The sequence below is a fragment of the Centropristis striata genome, chromosome 2 (genome assembly GCF_030273125.1).
Source record: "Centropristis striata isolate RG_2023a ecotype Rhode Island chromosome 2, C.striata_1.0, whole genome shotgun sequence".
NCBI lineage: Eukaryota > Metazoa > Chordata > Actinopteri > Perciformes > Serranidae > Centropristis > Centropristis striata.
Window position 1 is genome coordinate 26,035,578 of NC_081518.1, and position 14,525 is coordinate 26,050,102.

General features: G+C 38.1%; 1 protein-coding gene across 9 annotated transcripts in view; it reads right to left on the bottom strand.

Annotated features, from left to right (window-relative positions):
* madd (MAP-kinase activating death domain) overlaps positions 1 to 14,525 on the bottom strand; it is a 75,042-nt gene that overhangs the window by 17,781 nt on the left and 42,736 nt on the right. For 4 of the 9 annotated variants that reach the window (XM_059347590.1, XM_059347566.1, XM_059347576.1 and 1 more), the window contains 8 exons: positions 9,387 to 9,495; positions 9,108 to 9,294; positions 8,285 to 8,435; positions 7,744 to 7,947; positions 6,375 to 6,425; positions 3,689 to 3,792; positions 2,761 to 2,844; positions 1,168 to 1,326 (listed from right to left, as the gene is read on the bottom strand). In XM_059347590.1, coding sequence (XP_059203573.1) covers positions 1,168 to 1,326; positions 2,761 to 2,844; positions 3,689 to 3,792; positions 6,375 to 6,425; positions 7,744 to 7,947; positions 8,285 to 8,435; positions 9,108 to 9,294; positions 9,387 to 9,495 — 1,049 coding nt within the window. The remainder of the gene's footprint in view (positions 1 to 1,167; positions 1,327 to 2,760; positions 2,845 to 3,688; positions 3,793 to 6,374; positions 6,426 to 7,743; positions 7,948 to 8,284; positions 8,436 to 9,107; positions 9,295 to 9,386; positions 9,496 to 14,525) is intronic. The other 5 variants (XM_059347596.1, XM_059347591.1, XM_059347578.1 and 2 more) reach the window with 3 other exon arrangements.

Genomic DNA, 14,525 nt, shown 5'->3' on the forward strand with positions numbered 1-14,525 from the left:
CATAGACTTTGATATATATATATATATATGTATATATATATGTATATATATATATATGTATATATATATATATATATATATATATATATCAAAGTCTATCAAAGTCTAAAAATAAACCTGAAACTTTACTTAAACTTTAAAACCAATGACTGCTCACCAACTTCACTTGCACTCATTTGACTTGTATGTTACTTAAAAAATTAAAACAGCACCCAATCAAGTTGCAGAAGAGAACCACAAAGAACCAACAAATGTGTCAACAAAAAAGTGTTGTATTAGTAGTAGTATTTCTATTTTTTTACTTTTTGTTTTTTTCTCAATTATGTTGTTTGACATTGTCGCATTATTGCATTTAAGGCCTGGCTGTATTTTTATTTGCTCAAACATAAGATGTTGTCATGTTTTATCTTACTGATATCTTATTTATGTTGATGTATGCTTGTATATTTTGTGTTTGTTAAGAAAAAAATCAAACATCACCTTCAGATGCTTCACAATGAAGATATTTGAAACATTTGGGAAAGAGTGCAAAATGTCTCAAAACTCAATGATTAGGACTAGCTTGTCTTTATCTGGGACTTAATCTGGGTTTGGAGAGCAAAGACTTGAGATTTACTTGTAAAACAGTGACTTGGTCCCACCTCTCTTCCTCCTCAGGTGTCTGAGAAGCAGCACCAGACAGCTGTCTACATGAAGGACTGTAGAAGTAAGAAAGTAAGACCTCTTCCTGCACAACTTGAAAGTCTCAGGTCAGGTCGAGGAAAGTTTGGAGTTAAAAGAGTTTTTCCCATCCATTTTTCAAAAGCCAAAGTGCACTCAGAGAGTTTTGAAACGTAAACAAATGCTGCTCACTCAAAGTATTCTCACCCGTTAACCTCCATTTGAGCTTTAACATGCCACAAACTTTCAATTGCTGGCAGCTGCAGGATTTCTTTACTCTTGGCATTAGAAAAACACAGAAACAATTTTCCAGGACATTAAACTCTTTCTCTCATTTTCAGGTATTTTAAACTTTTTTTTTCTTGTGCATGGGAACTCTGAAATCCAATCAATGCCAGGCGCCTTCTGTGCAGCTTTCAAAGTTCAAATGGAGTACATTTGTGGTTATATTGTTTATTATCTAAAGTCAGAACAGTATAATCTACTTATAGTGAGTTTAATACTCACAAACACAGTGCTGGTGGCTGGATTGGTTTCAATCTCACTGTCAGACAGAGTCCCTCTGGACTGAGTTAAATGAGCCGCAACTCTCCCTCCGAGGCCGTCTCCTGCTGTGCTGCTCAGGTCGCTGTCGGCTCCCAGAGTCTCTCCAGAGCTGTTGCTTATCTAAAAATAATGAAAAGCCAGGTGTGAGAACAAAACAAGAGATGTTTCAGCTGCAGAAGGTTTGGTATTAAAGCAGCTTTTGGTGAGTTATATAGTTCTATCAGCTTGTTCCAGGTACATTATTTTCACACAATTCCCTGTTTTTAATGATCGGACTATTCTACCATGTCATAATTTTATTACATAATTCTGTTTATCTAAATAAACTTCTACATCTACACCTCCTGTTGCCTCAGCAGAGTCAGAACCATCACTAAGGACAGCTCCCACCCTGGCTCTGACCTGTTGCCCTCAGGGAGGCGCTACAGGCACATCAGGTCAAAAACAAACAGATTCAAAAACAGTTTCTTCCCAAAAGCAATAACAACCCTGAACTCTCATGTGCACGGATTTAATTTCCTATGGACTTTATTACTGTGCAATATTTCTTTCTTTTTTATATATAGTATGCCTGACTATGTGCAATAATTTGTGCAATAAATTTTTAGAAGGTAAAGGTGACAAACTTAATGGGTTGGCAGTTTTGTTTTTTGCATCATTGGACAAAAAAAAACCTCTATTTACTTCAAATGTATTTCTATAATTCCATAATTCTATTTCTAAACATCTCTATCTCTTGACTTGCTGCATTTGTATTTTATATTGTTGTTGTATTTAGTATAGTGCATTTTTTTAAAATCTTTATTTTACATGCTTAATTACTTCTATTTCTTATACTGCAGCAACTGTAACAACAGTAATTTCCCAACGGGGATCAATAAAGTATTTCTGATTGTGATTCATATTAACCTTTTAGCATATTGTTATTCAAGTGGTCTGAAGGAAAAGTAGATTTCTGCACCTCCTCTTCGATCTGTTTTCAGGCTTTAGAAATAAATCTAACCCAAGACTTTGGCCTATTACAGGTATTCCTGGTGGCTGTTCTACAAATGCAGATATGTGTGCACGTCCCTTTAGATAGTGGTGGCCTGATTCAATGGCAGAAAATCCTGCAGAAAAAGTTGTTATTCCTGCACTAGCAACAACTGCCTACACAGCAAAGCAACCTAAAATCTGGAAAAAGGACTTCTCAAAAGATTTCTGACACGAAATACAATAAAATGTGTCAATATCTGAAAAAGGCACACTGCCGCAGCCAATTCAAGTTCATGTTTATGCAGCCAGCCAGAGCCTTAAATCACTGCGTCATCTCAAAGGGATAAAAAAACAAAACAAGATGGTAATTCTCATAGAATGGCTAATGTATAGAGTGAGTAGTCCTCATACAGGTTGCTTTATGAAGCACATTCATAGGCTTGTGCTTGTCTAGTGGAGGAGCTTTGGACAGAAAACTGGGCATAAAGCTGCCTTCATCCTGGAATCATACTGTGAGGTGTTGTGCAGCTGGAATAGATGGGACCAAAGGTCATGATATCCGAGTTGGCCGTGCCCTACCACTGTGCTGGCCTCTGAGTCCTGGCTGGTGCTTCTTGTCAGGATTGGTGGCTCCGAGCTCGTTACAGACTCTGTGTCGCTCTTCTGTAAAACCAAGGAATAAAAGAAGAGGAGAGACGTTATTGGTATTCTTCAGTGGTAGACAGTAAAAGATGTGCTGCGCTCCATTAAAGGTTCAAAGACCTCAAAAAAGACACTGGTGAAGGCCTGAAGGCATGCTGAAAGTGTAGCTCTGTAAAACTCACACTCATACTGAAGATCAGTCTCAGGCCGGAGAGCGCCTCACTCTGATATTTATTTTTGATAAATATATTCTTTTTTATCTCGAGAATTTTTTTATTTTATTTTTTTACATTTTTAGCAATGCCAATTTCCAGACAGATAAAAAAAAAAAATGCAAATGAATACAAATAAAGATATTAGAAAAGACAGACTAAAAATAAAAATAAAACAATGACAGCAATAACATTAAAAAAATCTATGTAAAAATGAATTTAAAAATAAGTTTAAAAAAATAAACTAGTAAATAAATGAAAAATAAATAAAATACAAGATTATGAAAAATCTATTTTTTAAATTTCTGATATATATTCTTTTCTGGGCAGAAACAAATGCACATAGGTAAGTACTTCTATATATTTAATTAAGAAATTAAATAAATAAATAAATAAATAAATACAGATTTTTAAAAAGACAAACTAAAAACAAAAAATAAAAAAATAACATTAATAATTAATTGAAGATTATGGAAAACCTTTTTTTAAGGGATAATTGTTAAATGTATCTGATATTATTTTTTATGTTAAGCATAACAAAAAAAACAAAGTGGTGAATCAAATTCAGCTATTTACCAATATTTTTTAATATTTTCTATTTTACAATAATTTAATTCTTCACTTAACAACACAATAATACTAAATGAACCAACCTGAGATCCAGATGTGACACTGAGGCCGCTGTCGGCACTGATCTGTGATTTCTTCTCCTCGGCATCAGTCACTTGGGGGCGCTGCTGCTTTGCTCCATCAGACCCTGAGGGACACACCAGATTTATCAGCTTGTTTTCACGAGCAGGACGACATTATCTTCTTGCCTTACTGAGAGTCGCCTCACTCAAAGCCACCACAGCACAGCAACACTGATGCTACGTTCATATATAAAGTGCCAAAGCCTCTATTTCAACATTACACATTACACTTGTGACACAGCGAAGCAAAGAGAATAAAACTACCTTATTCATGTTTGTAAAATGATTCTGATAGCAAAGACTAAGCTAAAAATACATTGTGACTATAATATAACTAATCTACAGAGTTAAGAAGATGCCTTTCATTAAAATATTTTCACAACTTTCTGTGTAAAATACTGGAGCTTAACTGAGTAGTAACAGGTGAAGGTTTAAAAGATCAGACAGAAAAGTTACAAAGGGGCAAGCAGAGAGTGCCATAAAACTGGGAAAAAGTTACAAAAAAAACCAAAACTGCACGAGCGCGACATTAATTCTCAAGTCAGTGCTGCAAATGTGGCCCAAGTTACAACAAAAACAACCAACAGACACAGGCAATTAGGCATGCAGACAAACTGATGGGTGGTAAAGGAGACATTTTCTGTTTCAAGTGTGATTGGTACTTTGTTATTTATCACCTCAGTAGATGCAGACATGGTGACAAGTAGATTCTGACACTTCGTTGTTTGTTTCAGTTGTTTTGTAACTTTTGCAAACCATTTTCAAAAGAGCCTTAAAACGTGCCAACAACTGTGGAATATCAGCTGTAGAATACACAATTTACAGCGAGTCACTTGAAACTGGAAAAAATACAGTTATAAAGTGCAGGACAGGACAGCAGGTATTCATTTCTGCTCATCTTGAAGCATGGTGACAAGGAAAAAAAAAACACACTGGAAAACAAAATTACATATTGCTTGAGCTGAAGCCAGTGATCAAAACAAATAATTCCCATATTTTTTTTTTACGTCAAAGACCCGAAGACAGATATCCACATCAATAAACATTTTATGTTCAATGTTGGAAAGAATTAGCCCTTGTACCTCACTAAGGACATTTGTGGCTTTTTCTTTTTAAATTATCAGATCACTACAGCTGTGTTAATGATTATGGCAGAAATTTTGGCAAGGGTGTGATTTTTTTTTCTCCCTGGAAGTTCTATGAGTCTAAAATAAACTAAAAGGACTTATGTCCTATTTAAACCCTTTAAATCCTTTTTTACAGCATAAAATCATGCATTCTCTTTTATCAGATTTCACATTTGTAGTTTTTAGTATTTTCTACCACATTTAGCCATTTTTCTGTTTCCCTGAGGGACAAATAAATACATGATATCTTCCAAGTTTCCACTCGGGTTATTGCTAGTATTTAGTATGCAGAAAATAATTACATTTTAGTCTATTTTTCATAAAAACAACGGTCACATTATGTGAAGGGTGAGGGGTAACATTTTGAAAATGAATTAAAATTTGATAGTTATGATCTTGACTTAAGTTAAAAACATTTTACTTAGTGAAATTATGATTTATATTATTATTATATTAATATCTATTATTCTATACCGGATTTAGGAGGGGGCATTTTTGTCCCGTAAGGTAAAAAATGGTATTTCTTTTTAATCTGACACTGCAAAAAAAATTTTAAAATCACTAACATACCCCAGACTGGCAAAAAAAAATTAAATCTTCCTAGCATTATTATGCAGAAAAATAATTATAATAATAATAAATAAATAAATAAATAAATATATATATATATATATATATATATATATATATATATATATATATATATATATATATATATATATATATATATATATATATATATATATATCAAACTGGAATTTAAATGGTTAGAATGTTAAAAATGAATGAATATTTGGTAGTTATGATTGGGACTTAAATTCAGATATTTAACTTGGTAAAAGTAAAAAAACAATATTAATATATAATATTATGGAAATGTTTTGACGCAGACATTATGGTCAAAGCAACTTTTTAAACATGAGGCACAAGGGTTAAATAATGCAGCTGCCTACATAAGAAAAGAAAAAACTTAAAAAAAACTTCTATACAGTACTACATTCCCATTTGTACCATGTATGTTCTGCACCCCACCTCTCCAGCAAGGCTAACAAAGCAGACCTTAAATACTGTTTTAGTAATAATATAGTAACAGTGTTATAAAAAAAACTAGCACGTGGTGTCATAAAACCTTTTTCTGAGAAGTAGAAAACACACCAAGACTGGCTGCTATCTTAAGTCTTGATTAAACACAACATGAAATATATTTTTGGAACTAAAGCAAAGGTGTAACTTCTAACAGCACTGAGTCGTGAGAAATTCTGTGACCCTCGATTATATATAGAAACATTTATACCACTACACTGCATATCAGAAACCCAGAGTCTTCTCATCTGTAGTACATAATAAATCCAATCTTGATCCTATAATCTCACACTGAGACTCTAAAGCACCCCATTTCATTTATTCATGTATACTGTTGAGTTTGAAAAGGTGAAGAGAAGGGGGTGGAAAAAGGTCAACAGCTGAACACCCCAATCTTTTTTCTTTTGCTTTTTTTTCGTGTGTGAAAAGTCTCTTACTCTGTGGTTTTTCCATAGCTTTTTGCTTATCCTGGTGCTTGCTCCACAATTCTACCCAAGATGCATTGCAAGCAAGGAGAGAAAGACAGAGAGAGAGTCAGAGAGCTGGTTGAAAAGGCATGTATGGTGGATGAGCATTCAAACCAAAACAAAAACAAAATAAGCATTGAGAATCTGTCATTTGTTGAATGAAGGTGTTTTGTAATGTTTGCATGTAGCTGCGCTTTAATCTGGACAAAATGAAAAACAAGTTTTTTGTTAAGTTGGAGCCACTGTGTGAAACAGCTACTAAGGTAACATTACAACACACCCACAGCTCCGGAGCCCAGAGTCCTGGAGAGCCACACAGTGATGTCACAATGAGCTTCGGCTCACAGATTGTAGCGACTGCATTTGTCTGGCTCTCCAGAGCTCCAGAGGTGGCAGAGCAAAGGGATGTTTGATTCGGAAAAGAGCATGGGATGGGGGTTGAGAGGCCGACCAGCCAGCAGGTGAAATGGAGCAGTTGCAGAAGCCGGGATGCAAGTCTCACAGCAAACTGTAGAATTGAAGGTGCAACTTCTAACAGGAAGAGAAGGGGTGCGGGTAGGAGAGGTGTCAGGGTGTTTGACTCAAAGTGTCCCCCGTATACAGACCCAGAATCATTCTCAGAAAATTAAATAATAAAGAGATTTTAAGGATTTTCTAAGTTAGCTGGTTCTTTGGCAGCCAATAGTAAAATTTGTCTCTTTACTGGGACTGTTTACTGGGGAGTGTTGCTTCCACCCTCCATGCTGAGAGCAAAGGGAGCTGCCATTTTCTACAGCACGCCTCGCAGAAACCTGCAGTAAAGGCACGGACGAGCATGAGTACCTCTGGTTTCCCCTCGTCCACTACTGCAGATTTTTTTAGGTATCGGAAAGACCAAAATAAAGACATGCATTCAAGGTGCTAAGAGGCTGACTACAGAAGTCCAGAGAGGAGGCAAACAGGGGTAGAGATGTTTAAGGGAGGGGAGACAAACACACACAGTCCAGGCTGGCACACAGGGAAATATTCCAGACACTTTTCAAACCTATTTTTAAAGATTTTAACCAGGGCCAAATTCTGAATTAAGACTCTTTATGTTAGAGTTTTTATATCTCAGGAAAGGAGTTCATTTTCAAAGCTTGCTCTTGTGATTATCTCTAGTATTTCAGGTCAAAGTGTGTGGCATATTTCAACACCTGTGAAGAATCTGTCGTGGGACAAGTGAAGGGGTCTTTCTTTGGAACGGTTGGAGGAGGGTGGTGGAGGACTGGTATTAAAGTTGATGAGCTTTAGGGGACAGGGGTAGGAGGGGGGGGGGTTCACAGTGCACATGCAACAGGGGCTGGAGTGGTGTACACACCAATCGAGGCAATAAAGTTCTCCTCGTTCAGACTCCGGGTATCAAAATGGCGGGCTCCTTTGCCCGTTGCGTGGTGCGGCAGCTGCAGGTGGGGGACATTCAGGAGGCCCTGAGGTCTGGCAGTCTCCATACGGCCAGAAGGACTCTCTTTACTCCCCGGGCTGCCAGCACTGTCTGTGGGGCTTCGCTTGCGTTTTTCTGGGTCTACCAAGTTACCAAAACGAAGGGGCCAAAGACAGAGTTCATCAACATTACAGGAAAAGAAATTATGTGGAAACTGGGAGAGGAAACAGTGTTAGAAAAAGAAGGAAAAACAGTGACGAGATCTTTTTACAGCTACAGTTAATGTTTTAGTGGATTAACGTTTAGCGTGCAGCTTAATATAAACACAAAGCAAAGACATGGACGAGTGTTAGTAGCACAGGAACGGAAAAGTGTTTAATAAATGAGCTGACAAACCTTAAATAATCTACTTCCTATAAATCAAACCATCCAGGATGAAATGTATCCATTCCTGCATTAACCTGTGGATGAGACGTACCTTTGGTTTGGTAATGTGTGCGTGCTATTTCCAGTAAGCTGAAGACGCTGGCCATTCCTCCGAGCCCTGCGTTGGTGTAAGAGTGCTCCAGACTGGAAACAGTGCACTTTAAGATATCCAGCATGCCTTTGTACACCTTTCTGCTCACCTCCTGCAAGCAACGCACAGCAACGTTTATTATTACTTCAACAAGATGACGAGAAAGTTTGTGATTGACATTTTCTTGAATTAAAAAATGGCAAGTGTTGTTGGCATTAAATATCAAGTAACACATAGCTGCAAACTCACTTTATACACATTCAAACTAAACTACAGGCAAGTATTTTGGTAAACAATTAACTGTTTTAGTCATTTTTCAAACAAAAAAAGGCAAATAATAGCTGAGACCAATGTCTCTAATGGGAGAATTCGATTTTCTTTGTCACATAAGATGGGAAACTGAATAACTTTGGATTTTTGTGTATTTTGGACTGTTAAATTGGCTTTAATTAATACAACAAGCAACTTGAATACATAATCTTGTGCTCTATGCTGCAATAATGGGCATTTTTTATTGTTTTCTAACATGCTATAGACAAAATGATTAATGAGCAGAATAATCCATAATGGAAATAACCGTGAGTTGCAGCCCTGATAAATTCAATCAAATTTTCTAGACATTTCTGTTTTATTTTAGAAATAATACATAAAATGTATAAATCATTACAGCAGATTTCTAGGTCCTAAAAATTCTGTATTTGTGATTTATTCCTCTGGCTTTGTTGGAATAGTTTGTATTTCTTGTCACCCCAATTTATAATTGGGACGGCAAAAAAAGTCTCACCACATCTCGTATGATCTCCTGTCTGGCGTCTTCCTCCGACTGGATGGCTCTGTTCAGTTTACTCAGCACGAACACACGGAGCTGCTCGTTCTCCAACAGACGGCGCACTTTTTTCATGTTGAGCCAGCCAACTCCCTGACCCTCCAGAACACTCTGCACCACTTCCTTCAAGAACTGCTGGTTCTCACTGAATCAAAATAAACAGATATAGCATCACAAAATGAAATATGTGATGATAATGAGCTCTGATCTTTCATGCTGCATGAAAGAATCCGTTACCTCGTGTTGTTGACTCGGCCCTGAGGAGAGGGAGACTCTCTCTTCACTGTTGGACTGTGCTTGATTACTGATGACTTCTGGTCCACAAGTGCTCGAGGTGCACGTGCGCCTGGAACAAGAACCAAAACAATAAGGTTTCTGAACACCACAGAGCAAGATAAGCAAAACAACAAAACTGCAAACCAAAAGGTCACTAGACAGAAGAGCACTCGGTGGAAGAGAACTGGACACACACAAAGAAGGCATTTGCTCACCAGGAACTGTAAACCAGGATAGGGAATAACTCTTTTTTTAAGCTACCACATCAAATAGAAAAGAAAGCAGTTTCTATCACGGTGTGAGGAGGACAGACACATCTGGGATCTACTGAAAGTTATCTACTGCTGAACACACAATTTACTGGAGCTGCTAGAGTCTATTATTACAACATGAGAGGTGAAGGACAAATCAAACAGGGACATGGTGCGCACACGCACACGCACACGCACACGCACACGCACATCCAAATGGTGCTCTTGGTGGTGGCATCACACATTAGCAGCATAGAAATGTAAAGGTCAGACAGAGGACAGTGTGTACGGCAACTACATCTGTGATATCATGCATGAAAGAAAATAAAGAGATGAGTGGATGGCAAACGAAAATGAGCTACACTACGTCACAAGGAGACTCTTTTTAACACACCGCTGCCATCAGATACTCTGCAGCTGAGCCACTAGTCGGGGTTTGGTCAGTCATTTTAGCATTATATTGTAACTTAATCATTAAAGAGGTGCAAAACATTAAGGCAAGTCTATTTATTTTCTCACTTAATTGACTCAAATGAATACATATGAGACTTGACCCATACTCGAGTCTAAACAACCCTGCAGCATTTAATGAAGCTGCTCATTAATGAGTGTCATATCTCGTTGCAGAAGTTTTTTTTTATATATATACCTTGGAGACACCACAGATTTTTCACACAACTATGAATAACCTCAAAGATGTTCCAGCATCTCGGGACAAAATAAATTCCCCTGATGTGAATTTTTTGAAGTTTTATTTAAAGCTTGGCAGACACTGTGTTTATAATAATTGTCAACGTTGTGATAAAGCACACATGTTTTAATGAGCCTGAACCTGGCAAGAACCTGCAAACTTTAAGACTCACAATGTACAATTTGTAGCCCCAGGTCTGTTTGCCCATCGACAAAAGATTCTTCAAACAAAACAGATATGTATGTCCTTTAATTTAATCGCCCATCCAATCCAACTATTTGTAAGTAGCACCTACTGTGTGTGTTGGAGGGGAGCCCTATTATATATTACATCACCAAATTGCATGATGGGTGCAACTTGATTTCGTCACCCGCTACGCTGAAGAGCAAATAAAGGAGATACTGGACATGACTCAACATTACAAGCACCAAGTAACTGAATTGAAATTATCTGTTTTAAAATCTGTTAAAGTCTATGATGAGTAGGGGAAAAAAAGAAGACAAATATGAAGCTTCAGCCTGAAGTGAAGACAATATGGTGACTGTCCTGGAGTGCAGTTGAGGTTATGTCACAGTTATGTATATCGCACATCATGTGAACACCAGCAATATAATATGGTTTGGCAGTTTTTTGGGAAATCATACCATGAAACTGTTCAAACTTAAAGACAGCTGACCAAAATATCTAATATGCTAGAAACCCAACAAATCGTCTGACAGCCAGATTGTTGATCATTAAACAATTAATCAGCCGTTGTCAGCCCCTTAGACCACATGCAATTTCTTTGTATGATTTAAGGAAATCTGTCATAATATGAAGAAAACACCATTGTATGCATAAAATCATAGTAAAAAAAGTTTACTTTTTTTATGCAGTCACAACATTGTGATATGCATTTGCATTTATCTCCGTAACATCCAACATCATAGCAGTACTTTATGTACTTTCTGTTACTTCAAATCTCTGCATGTAAACTATTCGTTAAAAATCAATACAGTATCACAAAACATAATATAACATAATACTAATCAATATTTTCATACACTTCATATTTTCATATGCTAGTTGACACAGCACATCGTTCACATGTTGATGAAATAAAACTCAATCTGATGAGACAAATTAGAGCCTGACCAGGATGGAACCCATATGGTGAGGCCTAACTTGGTTTGAGTCTTGGGAACATGTAAAACAATACATAAAGGACATGTGCCATCATCACGATATTCGTTTTGCAACCAAAGATGTTGTGCAAATGTAGCATGTTAGCAGCATCAAGCTTCCGCTGCACAATAAATCCAAGACATCACTTTGAATGAAATAGAAATACTGAACTTTGTCTTTAGGTGGCTGAGAAATCCAGTAATCCAAAACTCTTCTGCACTATACTGAGACGAATGCATTTAGTGATTGTGTCCTGAGCTGCACAAAGACCACAAATAGAAACAACAACTCTCAGGGTAAGATGAGTTCCCACTTTCTTTATTTTGTTACTTGCTGATTGTGTTTCTGAGGCATGAAAGGATGAGGGAGGAGCAGCCTCCTACATGCAGAGGACAGAAAGCTTTTCTGAACCGACATCTGTCATTACAGGCTGGCTTATTGTCAGTTGTATGAGACAGCAGGGATCCATTGTTTATTATTGTTGCTGGAGTGTCATGAGGACAAGAAATTAGGTTTTATTCCCAATACCAATACTTTGATTGCCCAAGCAGACTTTTTCAGCACGTTTTTGTTTGAAAACCAATAAAGCATAGCCGTTTGAGAATTAATCATAAAGTAACTGCAATAGGACCAGCACTTGAAACCCAAAGGCTCTTTATGAGTATGATGAACATTACTGCAGGAAGAGGGTTATGGATTTTGTCCACCATGAATGTGGCCACACATATCTCAGGCTAAATGAAAAAGTTTGTTGGTAACACACTGGAGTCTCCAGCTGAAGGTTTTCATCAATTTTCTTGTTGGAATGACCGGCAGCTTTTAACTGTAGCTGTTTACAGAGGCTACAGGAGCTCAGAGGGTTATTAATGGAAATACTTTACTTTTTAAACTGTCTTTGACCTCAGGGGTCAAATGATTGGTTGACCTGAGCGACTGAGCCGATCTGAACCCAAAGTCTGGGACAGAAAGACTAATATGCAACCTGATAAACCAGTCAGATTCCAAATAATGTTGGATTACCAGCATACAAAATGTCACTTTAATATCAACATCAGCCGTATTTTAGGCCTGAATCAATTTCGGATTTACAGCCAATATTTTGGGGGTTCTGATGTCACCAGACCATAAATGAATAACAGATATCCATGCCAAGACTTCCTCTTCCTTGTTAATAGTCCAATTAGCACCCAGATCCAGGTCGAGACATTGTTTAAGCTAATCTCCACAAACAATTTGTATATGCAAATCAATAAAATAAAAACGTAGTCATCAGCAATATATAACATAATAATATTACGGCCAATACGTTTGCTTGTGGAGATTGTGGGTTCTGCCCTTTTATCAAGTGATACAGATGATTAAGCCTCTACGGGGAATGGCCAAAACCTGATCATTGTTTACCATTGTTCAATTAGCAATGAGACAAGGTCCAGACGAGGTTTCAGCTAATATCTAAAATTTTTATAAACATGAAGCTAAACTGAGACAATAGCTGATGTGTTCCTGGACTGCATTTCAGCCAACACGTTCCCCCTCTTTTGCTCTCCACATGGATTATTTACCTGCATCCAACCAAAGACCGGAAAAACATGATTGGTCAATGCTACTCAGACTTCAAACAGACTACAAATGCTTCCGTCCCATGCCCACAGACTCCAAATTCATATGCCTGCATTTGTTTGTAGAGAGCAAGCCTGATTTGACCAATTTAACATTTGAATAATAAACCCATCTGACAGTCACTCAAGTGTTTGACTAAAATAATTGATGAACAGTCAATTATGTAGGGGGATTTAAACATTACATGCGCCATTTTCTTACTCTATGTATCTACGAATTTTCCCTTTGGTAACGCTTTATATTGAGGTCCTTGTAATAACCATTAATTAACAAGTAATAAGGCCCTTTTAAGTCCTTACAAGATGCTTATTAACATTATTGTGTGTTTATAAGCTTATATAAGTGTTAATAATGGCATTATAAACACCCATGACCCACCCATTATGTCTTTGCCATGCCTTTATTAATCTTATTTTGTTTGCTTATTGATATTAAAATATACTTTATTGCTCATCTATTATAAGTTAACTTTAGGTTATTTACATAACCCCGGTTCTCTGAGTAATATGAGTGAGATGTCTCACTATGGGATGCACGCCCCCGCTGCAGACCTCAGAAGCATTAATCTCAATACGCCAATCCTGATTGGCTGGTAAACGTGTCCGTCCGTCCGCCCGCGGTAGTCCCACCTCCTATAAGTACCGCCTGCGGACGGGAACACGTCATTCAAGATAAGCACCTCTTCTCACCCGCCCAAGCAAGAAGGGTTGTCTGGTGAGACATCTCACTCATATTACTCAGAGAACCGGGGTTATGTAAATAACCTAAAGTTCTCTTTCATAATATTTCGTTCGATGTCTCACTATGGGATATGGTTGCTCCCGTATTGCCAGACAAGCTTATCCAGCGTCCACCAACCCCCAGGGAAACCAATCTGTTCCAATCAGGACATCAATACCGCGCTTGCCACGCAAGGAGCGGAGACGTCCAACATATAAAAGCGGACAAAAGTGAGAGGCGAGGACCAACTCGCCGCCGCACAAATGTCCTGAACAGACACTCCCCTGAACAAGGCCCAGGATGTAGCCACGCCCCGAGTCGAGTGCGCTCGCAGACCCACAGGTGGCTGCAAACCCTGACCCGCATAGGCCAAAGCAATCGCCTCCACCACCCAGTGGGACAGGCGCTGCTTCGTAATAGGCTTCCCTCTATGAGGACTAGCCCAGGAGACGAACAGCTGATCGCTCCTCCTGAACCCCCCAGTCCTATCCACATAGGTGCGCACAGCACGGACTGGACATAACGCATGCGACCGCAGCTCACCAGATGAGGCAGCAAAGGCCACAAGGTCAATAGGAGAACATGAGCCCACCACCTTAGGCACAAAAGCCGGGTTGGGCCTCAAGGTCATCCTCACATCCCCCGGGAAGAACT